At 36.6% G+C, this 18,151-nt stretch overlaps 2 protein-coding genes across 5 annotated transcripts in view; both read left to right on the top strand.

Annotated features, from left to right (window-relative positions):
* Positions 1 to 762: 762 nt before the first annotated feature.
* Positions 763 to 2,354, top strand: ndufs5 (NADH:ubiquinone oxidoreductase subunit S5). The gene is made up of 3 exons (XM_081375975.1): positions 763 to 844; positions 1,812 to 2,031; positions 2,109 to 2,354. Exons 2-3 carry the CDS (start codon positions 1,816 to 1,818, stop codon positions 2,211 to 2,213), a joined length of 321 nt encoding a protein of 106 aa, XP_081232101.1. The 5' UTR covers positions 763 to 844; positions 1,812 to 1,815; the 3' UTR covers positions 2,214 to 2,354.
* A 2,260-nt stretch (positions 2,355 to 4,614) lies between these two features.
* macf1a (microtubule actin crosslinking factor 1a) overlaps positions 4,615 to 18,151 on the top strand; it is a 177,819-nt gene continuing 164,282 nt past the window's right edge. For 2 of the 4 annotated variants that reach the window (XM_081377086.1, XM_081377085.1), the window contains exons 1-2: positions 4,615 to 4,839; positions 9,712 to 9,946. In XM_081377086.1, the coding sequence (XP_081233212.1) occupies positions 9,724 to 9,946 (223 nt within the window). In that variant the 5' untranslated portion in view covers positions 4,615 to 4,839; positions 9,712 to 9,723. Of the gene's footprint in view, positions 4,840 to 9,711; positions 9,947 to 15,488; positions 16,272 to 18,151 lie in introns of those variants that run through there. The other 2 variants (XM_081377089.1, XM_081377087.1) reach the window with 1 other exon arrangement.

Here is an 18,151-nt window from a genome sequence, read left to right as displayed (position 1 = left end):
AGAGAATGTGTGTTCAATCAGGCGTTGTTTTGTACATCCCCACAAAGATAACTGCACTGGCTGTGAGTGTTTGAAACAACATAAAAAATTAAACATTTCCTCCTTTGTGGCAAGTTTGGACTCTTTTCCTCTTTTATGGCAAATTTTGTGACTGTAATTGTGGTATGTTCAAACTGTGAGTAGAAAGCCTGCAGACCTAATGATCAAACTTACGCTCTCAAAACATGTGAGGCTCATTTTTGAATTAAAGACTGAAAAACTGGTATCAGAAATTCAATACATTGCTTAATTCATCTATAAATATTGTAAGTTAGAGTTATATTCACCTTAGGTACATTGTTAATTACATTGTTAAAATCTTACAACACATTTTAAAGGTTCAGTGCAAGGCTAAGTAAAACTAAAATATTAAAACTTAAACTAAATGAAAAGTACTAAAATCATTAACTGGAAATAAATAACAACTAAAACTTAAATAAAATAAAATAAATTCTAAATAGTAATAGCCTACTTTAAAAAAGATTGACAAACTATCACCAAAATGACTAAAGTTCAAAATTAAAGCTAAAAATATTCAAATGTGTGTGTGTAATTTTTTTATTTTACATGAACCAGTGTTATATTAATATTTACTACTAATAAAAGAACACTGGTTCTGGCTCCTATTCAAAATACCTGAAATGAAAATACCAAAAATATGCCAACACTGCCCCCTACTGCGCGTGTGCAACATTGACGCCAGAATGTTTGCAGCAGTGGCGTAAAGAAGCAGCGTCTGGTTTACGGCAGCGGTCGTGAGTGAACTGTGGGCCTGAGGAAGGTTAAAGTGACTCTGAACCGGACGGTCAGTGTTTGCATTTACAATTTGACAGCTTTTGTATCTTATATGTGACTTTTATAAATATACCAGCTCTAATGTAAACAATTTACTGTACATGATGCATTTCATTAGAATAAACACATTTGGCTGTATCGTTAGTTGGCCTGCCGTTAGCCTAGCAAGTTAGCCAACAGCAAGACGACGATTACCAATACAGCTTGTTTATTCTACACTGATAAAGTAAACAAGTACAAATGTTAAATATAGCATTAACCAATTGCATGATCTGACAGATCGCTTGTTGTTTTTAACGCCAGCTTATTAATGTCCCGTTACTAGTCATAAACATTAACTAGGTCGTTCAGCAACTCTCTTTAATAGCTAAAACGTTTATATGAGTTGAAAGCATAATACATATCTGAAGGCACATAGCTGTAATATACGGAATAATAATTTAGGCATGTCCGCTGTCAACATGCAAATAATACGTTTTGGAGAGACTCAGTATTTGCATATATAACCACTTTTTGTTTTACTTAAAGCCATGAAGTCATTCTTTATTTTTTATGGGATTTTGCAGGATTTCTAATTTATGATTTATCCTTGAAAATCATACGATTATATGTGCCCTCGTAATCTTTAATCAAAATAACTTCCCCTCTCTCTTGAAATTAAATCTCTTCTCTGATGACGTGTTTACTGGCGCGAGGGCGGGGCAACCTGTCAATCAAATGAGAGCAGCAATATCAACCACTACGATCCAATAAGTTCCCGTCCAACACTTTTTCTTGTTTAGAAGCTGTTTCACTCATATTACATTGTCACAACTGGGAAGAAAACACTATCGCAACTTCTGTTTCACGCTGACTATAGTCCCTGAAATAAACATTGAGGTGTAATTTATTGTAACAAAAGTGAACAACTGCTTTGTTCATTGTTTTTAGCCATAATTGCATTATTTTTACACAGAATATTTCAATTCATTTCCTAGAATCATGCCGTTCATTGACATCCAGTCAAAGCTCGGGATTAACCTGGACCAGTGGCTCTTGGCTCAGAGTGGGGAACAGCCACAGAAGCGGGCGGCTCGCTGTCATGCCTTCGAGAAGGAGTGGATAGAGTGCGCCCACGGCATCGGCCAAACCCGGGCCAAAAAGGAGTGCAAGCTGGAGTTGGAAGACTTCTATGAGTGCTTGCACCACCGAAAGACTGTAAGTAAATTCTGAAAATATTCAAGCAATGTATTTGAGTTTGTTCACAATACTAACATAATTATCACTCCTTACAGCAAGAGCGCTTATATGAGATCCGTCAGCAGAAGAAGAAGATGATTAAAGAGGGAGCTTACACTCCCCCTCTGCACCACACAGGCAGTGAAGATGCCCGGCCGTGAATTCACCAACCCCAGACCCAATATACAATCACTCGCAACACAGTCATACTGTTGTACAGTTCATTTCTTGCTCATGTATTATAATATTGCTGTATCAACATTGTTTAATGTTCAAGAAATAAATATAATGATTCCATGTCATTGGTGTTGTCTATAGCATATGTTATATTTAGGGTAAATATGCAATACAACTCTTAAAGGGATAGTTTAGCCAAAACTCTTGTCATCCTTTACTCACCCATATGTCACTCCAAACCGGTATGGCATTCTTTCTTCTGTGGAACATTAAAGAAGACATTTTCAGATATATTGTTCCTCCATACAATGGAAGTAAGTGGTCACCAAAACTGCTTGGTTACCATTCTTAGGAATGTATCTACTCCATTAAATAATTTAGTTATATATATAATTCATAATATAATTTAGTTTTAGATAATAGTGATGTGGGGAAACTGAAATAGGATTGCAGATTAGATTTTATGTGTTTCTGAATTTGTAATTTATACTAGAATATATATATATATATATATACACACATACACACACACACACATGGTTATGGTGAGTATATTCTGGTTTTAAAAATGTTAACATTATTTAATATTAGTAATTCGTTCATCCTGTGCTACCCTATAAGTTTCTGAGGCCCCCTGCTTCAGAACCACTGATGCATTCAACTTGAATTCATTCTTCAGGTAGTGCGAAACCGTTTGATTATCTGTATTGTACCGTGGTACAGTTTATTTAATCTGTCTTTGAGCCTGAATTGAATTCAACTGTCTTTAAGTGGTTTGGTAAAGCTTCCCACGGGACAGCGTCCAAATGAAAGCTTAATATGAATGCATCAATCCATTTGACATCCCAATTACATTACTAAGCCAGTGGTCCTGACAAGATTAGTTATTTGGTATGTTGGTCAGTGGGTGGCAGTAACAAACCACTATTTTTGAGCTTCAATTTCCTTAAATTGTTGATTTAAACTAATAAATGAAGCATCAATGTATGATGCTCCAGAGAAATTACTTTTATATTACTGTGACTTTTATTCAAAGCCTAAGCAATCGAATGGGAATAATTGGGTGAGCATGGTTCATAAACTGCTTGAATAATTGAATGAGTATAGTTCATAACTTGCTAGATATTTCTGTCGAGACACTTAGAACAGCTTTGCCTGAGCAAAGTTCAAATGTAAAGTCTGGTATGAGTGGGATGAAGACGTGCCGACCATCACATGGGTTCAATTAAGCCTGTTTAAGGTTAAAAGCTGGCTTTATACAAAATGTCACTGTAAGATCTAGTCCATTTTATATGTTGTTTGGCTTCACGTGATGACAATCTTTCTAGAGTTCAAATTTGGCAAAGTTGTCCACAGGATGTCCACTGTATTTTTAGCAGGGCTGTGATGGTTGTGTTTGATCAGTCCAGCAGCAGCAGTTAATCCTTCACTGTCACACTGAATTCCACTGCAGCTCACTGAGGACACACAGATTCTTCACCACAGATTCATTATGGATTATACTTTATTAGTTTGGTAACACTTTACAATATGGTTCATAGTAATACTTATATAAGATGAGCTAACAACAGCATTTATTTATCTTAGTTCATGTTAATTTCAACATTTACTAATACATTATTATTAAAATCAAAAGCTGTATTTGTTAACAGAGTTCATGTAATGTGAAATAACATGAACGACTGTATTTTGAAATAACTAACATTAAAAAAAGAACAAATGTACTGCGCGTTGTTATTTCATGTTAGTTAATACATTAACTAATGTTAACAAATGAAACCTTATTGTAAAGTGTTACCATTATTTTTATGTTTTGGCCACATACTAGTGATTTAACGTTCTAATCTGGTTTGCTGTTTTGCAACCAGGATAAGCTGTTCTTCATCTGATCTAGTTGGTCAGATCAGAAGAAGAAAGAAAAAGAAAAAAACCTTTAGACTGGTTTAGATTCTTATTTTTCAACGTTTGTTATATTACAAAAACACATTTAAAATTTGTCTTTGCATCCTATGTTGCATTAACAAGAGTTTAGATGCAAATTTAGATGTGAAGCATCCTTTTCCCTGTACTGTTATAGGATACTAAAATAAAATTCACATTGAACTGAGATTATTAGATTGAACTAATGGGAATTTTGATTTAATATATTAGACTTGGTCTTATGGTTTTCATATAATGCTTTTAATAAAGTATTATTAAAATCATCATCCTCAGTAAAGAGGCTTTGAACTGATGGGAATTTTGATTGAATTTATTAGACTTAGTCTTATGATTTTTATATAATACCTATAATAAAGTATTAAAATCATCATCATCATCATTAAAAGAGGGTTGGGCCTAAGGGTGGATGAGAAAGGAGAGAGTGAGGAAGAGGAGGAGGGGGCTGGAGAAAGAGAGAGCGGGAGAGAAGGAGGGATATGAAAGGAGGGGAATAGACAGCCATTACCGAATCACAGTCTCCATTCTGCTCTTCTGTCTACCGGGTCGGTGCGGAACGGACCGAGAGTCAGTGTTTCCCTGGCCGGCTGAGAGGCGTGTTTGTCGGGATTGAGAGCAGCGCATCCCCGCCTCTGTCACCCTGCGTGCGGGAACGGGCTCTGCCGTTATACGGTAAGAAGGTCCAAATGTCCGTCGTTATTCTGTCCGACAGCCTCGGGGTGTGTGTGTCTGATAATAATCGTTTTTTACACATGTGTGTCACCATATTAGCTTTAGTTTGTGCTTTAACGTCTCATTACTGAACGCTGAAATATCAGGTAAAAAAAAAAAAACCCTCAAGATTTTCTACAAGCATCCTCATTTCCATTTAATAACCGAGCATCGGAAGTGCTTTTCTCTCTTTAGAGAGCGAGCCGAGGTGTTAATTTTTCTCGGTTATTAATTACAGATAAAGGTGATGATTTATTAATTTCACGCCTGCATGAATGGACCTTTATATATAGTCCGTTATTCAGTGTGTTTGGACAAAGAGGCTTTGCACACCTCTGTGGTCACTCTCCTCGGTTTTCGCCACATTACAATCTCTGATGTGTGAACGAATCGTTCTTGAGAGTCGGATCTTTCGTAGTGAACATGGTGGTTAGAATAAATTAACTTTAATAATGTACCTACATTCAAACATTTTATTTAGATTGAACATTCTGATTTGTGAGCTGAATCCTGGATGTAACACACTATTACGCCATGACCTAAAAGCGCATCTGAATTCGATTCCTTGAAGAACCGATTCGCGAAATGTGTCGGATTTTCCATCATATGCAGTACTGGAACCCTACGTGTTGAATGAAGGGGCGTTCCTAGGCAAATATGGATCCATGCACATGTCTTTCCCTTCAATTGTGAATATTCATTCATTGATCTCTTCCAGGGATGACAGAGAGAAGTGAACAAAAGGCTTGTGCTCAATAAGTTTACATAATCACATGCATTCCTGGTCTAAAATGTGAAAGTACAAGGTTGGGTGGGTAAAGGCTATTTCTAACAGCCTCCACAGATGGCTTTCCGCCCTGTGCTCCTGTAGAAGATGCACATACACCATGTTTGCCTGCTGTGTGTGTAGCCATTCTGCTCATTTGCATCACCTCATTTAGGCTACAAACTTAGAAGTTATGAAGTCTATGGTTACGCGTGATCCGGGGCACTACCTCTTGTAATTTATTGTTATTTGGACATCACATCACAAAAACTGCATGACGTCACGGCTGCGACAAGTCAGAAAGTTGCAATTACGGCATTAAAGCTGTTTAATTTCTTCATTTACATCACATTATGGCTATAGCCACTACTAGCACACATTGCACTGTTTGTATAACATCAGTTTTACATCTCGAGGTTCCTGACAGTTAGAGGCCTTGGGCACTGGCCCCATTGGCCTGGTTTGTAATCCATCCTTGATCTGATCAAATGGGGCTTATTGTAGCTACTGCCCTTGGCAAACATGCAAAACCACAAAAAAATAGGACAAATAGTGTCTGTGATTGCGGCCTGTCTTGTGATTTCTTTAATAGAGCTGATCAAATATTTTACCCGGTAATCAAAATGCTTCTATCCTTGCAAGCAGGTTTCACTTTGCATTTGTCTCTCTCTGGTGTTGGAGATGTTTCCAGGTCAGAACTGTTCAAATAGATCAGTAGTTCTCAACTGGTGGGTCGTGACCCAAAATAGGGCAACAGGTCTTTCTGTGGACAGCAAGGGAAAACAAAACTATAACAAAATGAATCTACACCCCTAAAAATAAAGGGATTCCATGAAGAACCTTTTACAGCATGGAACCAAAGGGTTCTTTATAGTGGAAAAAGAAATCTTCAGATTATTAAAATGTCCTTCACACTAAGAAAAATGGTTCTTTTAAGAAATAGTCACTGAAATGTCCTTTGTTTCTTCTGTCATCACTGTGAAAACCTGCTTGAACTTTTATTTTTAAAAGTGTATATAAAAAAACTAACTTATAGCAACAACAGACTACATTAAATATGGGTTCACTTGCAACAAGAATAAACATAGTTTGTGCTGACCATGTAATTTGTGGTAAATTAATACATTTTAATGATTGTTTTAAGGATATTTTTGTTGTCGCTACTTAACATCCAATGTTAAATATGTGTGCTGAAGCATAATTAATTGTGAGCCTCTAATGCTATATAAAGGCATAAACTGATGCTCTAACATACAGCTTGACCACATGCATTACGTCCAGATTAAATGTCACGTTTTCTGTAAGAACTAAAAATGGCCACAATGCTCTGAATAATGCAAAGCCATTGTTCACTGCTATGATAAGATCCCCTCCTCCATTAATGTTCCCAGCAAGTTTCATTATTGAGTGAGTGTGTCTATAGTGGTGTGTTAGTGTTACTCATAGCAGATGCTTCTTTCCTCATTAGTGAACGCACATGAGCATATCTTTGCACACATTGTATAAACACCAGCAAGAGAACAAATGCCACCAACCTCTGTTCCACAAACTTAGAATTTCTCTCGAAGGGAAATGGAGCAGTGGCGCAATATTAAATCTGTTCTTGGACGTGCTTGGCGAACGTTGTGGGAAGCCCGACTCTTTGTGCAAACGCAGAGCCAGTTGCAGAGAGACTTTAAATCAACACAACGGCTCTCTGTCGGTGCATTGGGTGCATTCAGCTGTAGTTGTGAACTTACTTAGTGTGGTGGTGGGACAGAAATGAGTGATGAAATAATGAAAAAAGAGAGCTGTATTTTCCTCACTTTTCTTCGCAGGCATAATGACATAGCAAGGTTTTGAATACAGCATTGCCTCTATTTATATCTGTTGGCTGCCACTGAACCACCATGCTGTCAGGCAACAGCGGGATGGCAAAGAGATCTTGCTTCAGCAACATGGTTTCTAGTGAACTCCTGCTTTTTAGAAGCAGTAAAGACAAAGCTTAACACATGGTTATACGCAGGGAATGTACACTTTCCAGGAGAGACTTTATAACGTAGAACATCCCATCTAGCAAAAAGTCGTCTATTAGACGTTGAATAGACGTATATCTTCAACGTCTAATTACGACTTTTCAACATTGAAAACAGGTCGATCTTCAACGTCTTGATGGAATATGTAAAACTCTTTCAATTTATTTGAGATAATAATGAACATGGTTTGGTAGTTTGTTTTTCTCCGTTATTTTAGCATCTATAACAGACTTGTTGATCAGTTGAAAACATGTAGTCAAACAGTCCGGCCGAAACTACTTAGCTGAAATCACGTTGTAAACCAGTCCAAGGTGGACTGACTTATTTTCAACCATATTTCAATGTTGAAAGACGGAAATTGTTTACTGGGATTGCATGTATGTATTTGTCACACTTGTATCCAAAGTAAACTGCATTACATTTGAGGGGATTATCAGCTTATGCATTTCCTGCACTGTAAAAACAATTTTTTTTGATTTATCACAACTTTTTATCTTCTGTCAAATCAACTTAGTTAATGAATGTGATTCAGATAGCATAATATTTTGAGTTTCTATTTATTAAACCAAACTCCTTTGTTGTATTAACTCAAATTTTTAATTTCAATGAACTCAAAACCAGGTAACTTACTTTTTTAAGTTAAACCAACAATATGGGGGATACAGTGTGGGGATCAAACCCAAGATGCATGGTGCCATGTTCTACTGGTTGAGCTACAGGAAAAGGTGCTCTTGAAGCATGTAACATAATATTATACAAATTAAATGTTAAATGTTGAGTAAGAAATAATAGTAAAATAGCTACTCTTTGTAATGAAGAAAAAAGAATAATCAAAAGTAAAAAAAAAAAAACAATGAAAAATAAATAAAAAAGTAATTTGGCAATGGCAGAGTGATTTATTATTTAAAAATTTATTATGAAATAAATTTAGATAAAATTAGTTGGAAAAAAAATCATCGAAAGTAGGCTAAACAAAAAATCTAATAGATTATCATAAATATAAAAAAGTTATTTTCCATGATCCTTTATTATTTTACTATTTATTAAGGAAATAGTAATATTCAAAAATGTATGGTTACACCCACAACGTCGCCTAGGAAATTTAAAATAAAAAATGTGTGAGCCCCCTCACCCCTCGGCTCAATTTGTAGGCTACACCATAGAAAACCCACGCATCACAGGGCCTGGGACAACATTCCCGGTTGTATCCCCTGACAATGGCTCTGGTCTCATTTCTAGTCAATAAATCAAAGCATTTCACAAAAATAATATAAGAGTTTTTAAAAACCATATGACACCAACACAAACACCTTTTTATATTCGATTTTTAAATATATATATATATTACAAACCATTTGGTATGTTTATTTGTCATTGACTCAGATACTTTAGTTGATTGAGAATTTTAGCAAAAAATAATTGTATTTATTAATACAGTTGCAATTGTACAATTATTGTATATACTGAGATTTATCTTAGATCTTAGAGTAGCCATAGCTCCTCTTGCAAGCCTTTCATAAATGACGTGATTAGTTTGGAAAGGGGAGCACATCTTGCTCTGAGCTCACTTGTATTGATGAGTTCAGCTCATGTGAAGTAATGTGACGGACAGGAACCGACTCCAGCCCCCATGGGTCCCATTCCTTCCAGCTGATCACAGAGGAATGCACATCAGAGAGGTCTGGCCCAGCCAAATACAATGTCCAATACTGATCAGGACCTGTTTTAATAGTACTGTGACTGAAAAGAGATTTCGATCCGCCTGCCACTTTTCCTTCTCATCATCATTGTTGAAGTGAGTCAGCGATGTTTACCTGATCTCCAAAAGCATCTGCCGTCATCTCTTTTACTTTCATTTTATTGCCGTGTTCATGTTCTCACAAATCCTGCCTTATTTTGGACTCATGTTCTCTTGTATATATAGTTGTATGTTGTCCTGAATAGCCCTGTGGGTGATGAATTATGCATCTTATTGAGTATCTTACATGCCTCTCTTTTTGTCGTGACCTTATTTCTGTTTCCCTTTTTTACCCCTCATATCCCTCCTCCCAGCCCCCTGGCGAGATGTCTTCCTCAGATGAGGAGAGCCTGAGCGAACGTTCGTGTGTGAGCGAGCGTTCGTTCCGCAGTGAGAGGTCTGGAGGCTCTCTCTCGCCCTGTGCCCAAAGCACAGCCGGGCCCAAAGGGGACACTCTGCCATGGAACCTATCGAAACATGAGAGACGCAAGCGCAAGAGCCAGGACTCAGTGCTGGACCCCGCGGAGAGAGCGGTTGTGCGAGTCGCAGGTAAGAGATTTGACTGTGAAACTGAGAAATGTTTGTTCAGAAAGAATTCTTCAATATTTAAAGGGATCGTTCACCCTAAAATGGAAATCCACCCTTTTGTTCCAAACCAGTATGATTTTGCTTCTTCTGAGGAACACAGATGAATCTATTTTGAAAATTATTGTGTTTTGTCCATAATGAAAGTGAATGGGGTCCAAAACAACATCGGACCCCATTGACCTTCATTGTATGGACAAAAAAACACTGAGTTTTTTTTTTCTTTAAACACAATAATGCAGTCACTTTAAATCTAATGTAGAAATTAGACTTACTTATTGAGCAAATGGCCCTTGTTTTGTGTGCCCTGAGTCATTTGATTGGATACAAAGCAATCTGGCAACTGACTAAAGTTGGAAAGGAAGACATGTAGTGGTTTTTAGATATACATTAGTGTTCAGCATTGATGCATGCAGCTGCATGTGGATCAAGCTCTGTGAAATAAACTGTCATTTGGCTCGAGTGGGAGAAGAGAGGCCAAATGTTGGGAGCCAAACTGTTTTGAGACCCTTTTTAGTCACGCTGGCTGTTGCATAGCTTTTCCTGCTGATTTCATTACTCCTGACAGACCGTGTCTGTGTTTCTAACCAGTTGCTGGATACAAAGAGAAAACTGGCTAAAGTGAAATAGATTTAGGTTGTTTTTTTGTGTGACTGGGTATATATGCAGTCAAAACTGTGTTTACTAGGTTTCTAAAACGGATGCAAGGATATCCAAGGCACATCTGGAATAGGCTACGGCCTCAACAGAGTTTTCTCTGCCAATCCTAACCTCACATTTTTATGACCATGTGCCGGGCTTGTGTCCCTCCAGATTCGCCTCTGTCAGACATGATCTGTGTTTGTTCCATCAACGTTTGGGTCTTTTTTTGGTCTGAGATTCTTGGTTGTTGTTATAGGAGGATGATGGCTGAAGTTGTCTAAGCTTTATGAATTTTTACATAATTGTAAGCCTAAAATATATAAGACTTGACAACAATAAACATCATTGAAGTCTACATATGACAAGATGTAACTTATTTGTAATTTTTAATTTTTTGGATCTATTAATTCATACAAAAATACATTAAAATACACACAATGACTTAACTACAGCTCTTCTGTGATGAGCATGTTTTTTTTTCATGTTTAAAGAAAAATATAAAGTAAAAAATATCAGGGTGAAACAGCTGTCATGATAAATAAGTAAGAACCTGATTAAAAGAATGAAATTCTTGAAAAGAAAACTAAAACTTTCTGTAAAAACTAAAAATAATATTGTAAAAAAACAAAAAAAAACTGCTTGTCAATATTTAAAAAACTAAAAAAAAAAAAAAAAAAATCTAACATGCAGAAAAAAACATAAAACAGTAAATTATATAATTGAGAGCACCCCTGCAGACCCTCATAAATATGCAATAAGTAACTTAAAAAATTAGATAATTTAGATAATCTAAGTTAGTTCAGGGAATATACAGTATATAGATAGATAGATAGATAGATAGATAGATAGATAGATAGATAGATAGATAGATAGATAGATAGATAGATAGATAGATAGATAGATAGATAGATAGATAGATAGATAGATAGATAGATAGATATAGATTAGTGCTGTCAAATCAATTATCGCGATTAATCGCATCTAGCATAAAAGTTTTTGTTTACATAATATACTATATGTGTGTATAATATATATTATTATTATTATTATTATATTATATATATAAGTCTGTGTGTGTGTATATACAGTATACTTTTATGTTAGATGCGATTAATTGATTAATCGATTTGACAGCACTAATATATATATATATATATATATATATTATATATATATATATAGTTGTGAAGCTTTAGCCAGATAAATGTAAGAACAATGAACTGTGATGTATTCTTTAGTGATTGTTTATTAGTATTTCAGACACTTAGTATGGAGATAGAGAGGTGTCTAGGGGCCTTCCAGGGCCAATCACTACTTTTCAGGCAGCTCAAAGGGTGACTCAGCCTGAATCCCTCAGTTCCCTTGTTGCCATGGGTTACCTGTTTCCTTTTCCAGTCCCCCTTTTGTTTCCATGGCTATGAAGTAGGAGGGAAAGGGCGAAAGCCCGAAAAACAAATAGTCAAGTACAGTTAGCGAGATCGTTTGAATTTCAATTTGAGTTTGAAAAAAGAGAGAGTCGTTATGTGTAGCTTGGTTGAACTAAATGACCGGGAGACTTGAATTGGAATTTGGAAAATGAAAAGAAAATGAAGACAAGAGTTGTGAAGAAGGAAGGGGAAAAAAAGGGACAAAGTTCAAACAGGAGGTTAAAGGGGAAGAGTCTTGATGGCATATTAAAGGGACGAGGTTAGAGAGACAATGAGCATGGAGGGAATAACTGGAAGGAAAGCGGGTGTGTGTGATTTACAGCACTTCACTCTTGGAATGCCATGCTGCAAAACAGTTATGACAGTTGCCTAGAAAACATAGAAAGTTTCCAAACACAAACAGCTCTATGCACACAGATCTCAGATCTATCGACCTTTCATTTTGTGTGTGCGTGCAGGTGAAGTTCGAACCCAAGCTGCAATCCAAAGGCAATAAATGAGCTGAATCACAGCAACGACAGATACTTTTCAGTCTGGGTGGCCGTTTACTGTTGTAAGTGATGTCTGAATCAACACAAACCCAAGAAAGAGGATAAGATGGTGATGGAGCCATAACTTCACACAGTTTAAATGTGGCATGACGTGCAGAGTCACAATGGAAAAACACTTCTAGAGCTTCCAGTCAAGGTTTATTGTTGTTGCCCACCTACAGAGTACAAAAAGAAACAAAATGTGTTTTTTTCCATTGGAAAGACAGTGATACATGTTTCATCTTTTCAGATTCATAATACATTTTCCATCATCTAATGCAATAATAAAGTTAATAACAAAACAAATAAATTTAATCTTCAGCAAGTCTCAAAATGTAAAGTAGCATTCAACATGATAATGATATGTTTTATTTTGAATTTATTTAGACAAAGTAATATGGAAATTATTATCAGCCACAACATGACAATAATAATTAGTTTATCAGTAACGTTCAGAATTTTATCGGTGCATCCCTAATGGAAGTTTGCTTTTTGCCATTGGTTTAGCTTTTATGAGCCTCCTAAATCAGAGTAGTGAACTCCATTATTTTTGCATATTGCATAAGGTTAGCTGTTTGGCAGAGACACATTTATGTGGTTAAATGTGAATGGAATGTGCTAGTCAAATTGCAATCCGATCGATCGAGCGCTTTAAATGACTAAGCATAAATAGGCCCTTAAGAGCTTTTAAATGTAGACTAACTGTAAATGCTATAAATGTAAAATGATACCCTCTGATTCAGAGCTAGATGAGAAAAATATCTTATTAATATACAAATCTGTAAACTGTTCCATTGTCAATGAAGCAAATTGCATGAGACATAATCTAATCTAAATCTAAATTAAAGTTGTATCTTCTTGCACGGGCATTTAATTAATCTAAACTGTTTTATCTGGTATTATATATATATATATATCTATTTATAGTTCATCTTTTTCTCTTTCTCATCTATCTTAGACTTTTACTATGTAAAGCACAGTGGTCAACTATTGTGTTTATTTGTGCTATATAAATAAGAAAAGAAAGAAAGAAAGAAAGAAAGAAAGAAAGAAAGAAAGAAAGAAAGAAAGAAAGAAAGAAAGAAAGAAAGAAAGAAAGAAAGAAAGAAAGAAAGAAAGAAAAAGAAAATCCACAATAATGCGAGCCTAAAAATACTTTATTATTTTTGTGATAATTCCACCTGCAAGAAATGAAAATAAGAATTACATTACAGCTATTTTAAAAGCAAAAAGAGATGGAGCTTGAATATGTTTCAGTGATGAGCTCTAGCTTTATATAATTATGCGTAATGTGCCTCAGTTGTGTGTGTTTAGGGACACACGGGGCCAACAGCAATATCTGCTGTCAGGCATTTGTTAGGGTCATGTGTGCCTTCCAGGTCTCACACACAACTTTGTTTGTGTGCAAGTGTGTGTGTAGCTTTGCTGTATTATTAGTAGAGGATTTTGGAGAACTATTGCTCTGTAGGAATAGATATTTCAGTACACTCTTTAAAAGCATTTGGAACTAAACTTTCAGGTCGCCCAAAGGAGGCTTAGCTAGTAGGAAACTTCACGAACTTACATGGATCTACATCTATTCTCAATATATGGGATCCCAGCACATGCAAAGGAAATAGGTCAGATGATGTTTACAACAGTAGCTTGAGAATGAGATAAAAGCATGCATCAAATTGACTTTCTTTTTATGATGAGCTAATTGACTGAGGGGATTAATAATTTGAGAGAAATAATTTGAGGCCTAAGTGATTTATTTGATTTATTCAGGGACAAGACTATGTTTAAAGAAAATATAAAGTAAATATTCATGATTGTTCAACACATCAAATGGGGTTACTGTAAAAAAAGATAACTTGATAATGATTAAACTGGCAATACATTCAGAATTTCCTCTGTTTCTGTTTTTTGAAGTTGTCAGTTTTTGGATCAACAGTTCTTGGCCTGGGTTTGAGTCTTGTTGTTAAGGTTTGGTCTAAGGCGTCTTTGTCTTGATGTGGGTCTTGGAAAGTCTTGAAATGACTCTTTGCAGCAGTTAGGAGGCAGTGCACTTGATGATCGTGTGGGACAAAAGCCTATCCACTGATACTTGAGTACTGGGACAAAAGCAAGCTACAAAAAATGTCTATGAAAGGAAGTATTTTGAATATTTTGTTCAGAGGTATTGACCCATTTCTGGATTTCCAGCTTTTTCCATTTTCTCACATAATGTGATTTTCTTTGCCCACCACTCAGTATACAGTATTTATGTACATTTAATATGTATCAGATGCACAAATAATGTGCCAAAACATATTATAAACATTGACAAATGTAGCATTCCCTTGAATTGAGACCAACGATTTTCAGCTCCATCTATTGAATCATCACAGAAAAGTCTTATGGTATTGACAAAAGAACCATATTTTGCATATCACACATATTAAATTCAATAGACAATTTATTTTCTGGTTTTTGCTCAATACTAATATGATCTGCTTAAGCTTGTGTCGCAAGGCTGCCTTTGATTTTGCCTGATTGTATAAATGGTTTCATCTGACTGTGTTTATAAAATGTAGAGACACAGCTTTGACATTTTATAAAAGGTAAATCTTTAAAACTGTTGTAAGGACATAGTTATTTCTTTAGTAGGTCTGCAATAGTAGTTTATCCCCCCCCCCCTAAAGTTTATAGGCGAGTATATGAAGCAGGGTTAGTGAGTGATGCACCTCTCGGCTTTAACCGGTCGGGGGCGACAAAACCCAAGAATGAGACCCAATAACATCAGCCATTGTCACCATGAATTTCCTGCGCTGGATGTGCCTGGCGTGGCTGTGGAAGGAAGGGAGGGATGGAGGAGGAAAGCGCAGGCACTGCGGGAAGAATAGAGAAACCTGAACCCCATTCGCACTGGGGAAAATAGAGGGAGGAGTGAGACACACGCCGTGTGATTATTATAGAAGCGGCCATTACATTGAGCTGCACGGATGGAAATAAACACATTTTAAAGCTGGTACCGGCGAGTAAAGAGCGCATCGGCAAAGGAATATAAGAAGCACCGTCCGGATACCGTTTCATTGAGGCCTCATCTGCTTTCGGAAGGAGCCGAACGGACCGCCCACCGCACATAGACACACACATACTTGAGAAGCGCACACATATAAACCCAATCACCGGCCCGCACGCGCTACAATGGACTTTAAATACGATAACCGTTGGGATTCTGATCTAAACCAATGAAATATGGCTTTATTTAATAGTACATCTAGATTTAGACCTTTTCAGGCGTTTAACCTTAATATATGAGAAGGGATATTTTCTTTAAAGATAGATATTTACGCATTTTTAATTATCTAATCTTGTTTTGACCGCACATTCAGGAACCGCCGGTCCAGAGTAGCTTTGTTTCACTAGATTTATTGAATTCGCCGTGTTTACGAAGACCAAATATAATATAATACGCGTTAGAGACATTCTTGAAACGTGAATAAGTCGGTATCCACTGTGGATATTTACCGCAAAACGGACTTGACAGCTGTTGTCGGACGACCGGGTTCCACCGTCCTGGATTACTCCATCAGCGGGCCGCTGTGAGTCGGCCAGCGGGAGTGAGAGACGCTATGGCCGGCTTCATCCCGGGCTTACTCCCGGTGAATCACTCCCAGGAGAAGGAGTTCGCACAGGCGTATGAGGATGTGCTGGAGAGATATAAAGGTAACGTAAATGACTTGCTAAAGCTCCGGTTTGTTGTGTTGTTTACTTTGGGAAAAGTATGTATGCGACTGTTGTAGCTGTTATGTTGAGCTTTATATTTGCTATTTGTTGTCAGTTGTCCAAGGACACTAAGTTAGACGTGGATGGTGGGTCTCTTTTACCATGGGTTTGTGAAAGGGCAGAGGACATCTAGTGCTTCTGTGTAGTGTTATATTCAGTGTTGTGAATTAGCAATTTTTAATTCTAAAGTAATTTTAAGTTATAAATAAAAGAATTAAAAGGAGATTTTTTCCCCCTAGGGGCCACACTAAATGGTAATTTAATTAAACCCCTTTTCTGTCCAGTTGTCCAAGGCTATCCATTTTTTCACACTGCTGTCAGAGCTTGTTTAATAGTGTCCCAGCTTGTCTTCTATTCTAGTCCACTGATGTCTGAGCTTGTCCTTTAGTATGACTAGTAGTTGTGATGCCTTGAGTTTGTCCAGTATTCATCTACTGCAGGGGTTCCCAAACTTTTTTTGTCAACTGAAACCCTTGAACTTAAACATTTACTTGAAGTATCTGAGATTAAGTTGATATTTCAATGATTTAACTACTCATTCCAACGTTCATGATTCTCTGATGTCAGTTGATCACACTGGGGTTTTAGGAATCCAATCAAAATTAATTATCATAATAAGAATAATGATCTATATTATTATTATTATTATTATTCGTAAAAAAAATCAGATGAATAAAATAATATGAAAATTAAACCACAAATTACAATACTAAAATAAATAATTATTTTATTATTTTAAATAACATCTGGCATACATTATGTTCTCAAAGGCACATTAATCTAACAACATGTCGCTGCATTTACTGTGAACTGAGCAGCTCTGAGATGCTGAAAACACTGGACCATGCGTGTAAATGATCACAGTGTTGTGCTTCACTCTGAAACAACACACCAGACTATATACTTATCTAATTAAATCACAGTCTCTGATTTGATAATCACACTTAAGCTGTATCGCAATTTCAGTTTATTTTGATTAAATGATTAATTGTGCAGCCCCATTGACTTATTTCCTCATGAACCCCTGTTTGATTGAGAAACCCTGTCTAGTTGTCCAGAATCAGTGAAGGATGGTGCTCAGATGGACAGCAGTGAACCCCTGAGGGCCTCACAGGGGCTGCTGCTGTGTATATCTAATGACAGTGTTTCTGTCAAATATGAATACCAAATATTAAATTGACCGTGATGGGAATATAAGGGAGTGATGTCAGTTGACTCGGAGAGCATCTGTGATGCAGCCTTGGTGAAAGGGCCCTTTTAATTATTGATTATTGTAATGAAATGCGATTCTGTTGGGGCCTTTGGGACAGGGGCCTAAGATAGCACCACGAGGTCTATTTTGTAGACTGTGATCTTAATGGATCCTTTGTAACTGATCATCTGTAAAAAAGTGCTCATCTTTGTGAAAAGGCTTTGATAACAAAGCAAGTAAAGTTATTTAGAAACATAACCATTGTCCATTAGAGACGCTACAAAATCACCTCTAATAATGCCTTATAAAAATGGAAGCTCAGTTGATGTACTAATGCATCCAGCCTCTCCCCTCACACTGTATATCTATTCAAATGAATGTTTGTTCAAATAAATTAATTTTCTTTGACTGACGTTTCGAGAGGCTAAAGAACAAGGCTAACATGAGCATGAGTGCTGGCCTCCACAGAGTGTGTGGTAAATCAAGCTTAATTAATTGTATGCATTACACCCACATTACCCAACAGAAAAGTGGTTGCCAAGGGAGTTGTTTTATTTTGATGAATGATGAATGATGAATGAAAGACTTTGATAAAGGGCAGCAAGATCTAAACTTATGCAACCCTCAA

This window comes from Scardinius erythrophthalmus (assembly GCF_964197995.2).
Source record: "Scardinius erythrophthalmus genome assembly, chromosome: 10".
NCBI lineage: Eukaryota > Metazoa > Chordata > Actinopteri > Cypriniformes > Leuciscidae > Scardinius > Scardinius erythrophthalmus.
The sequence above is the reverse complement of the archived record's forward strand: the minus strand, read 5'-3'. Positions and strand labels throughout refer to the sequence as shown.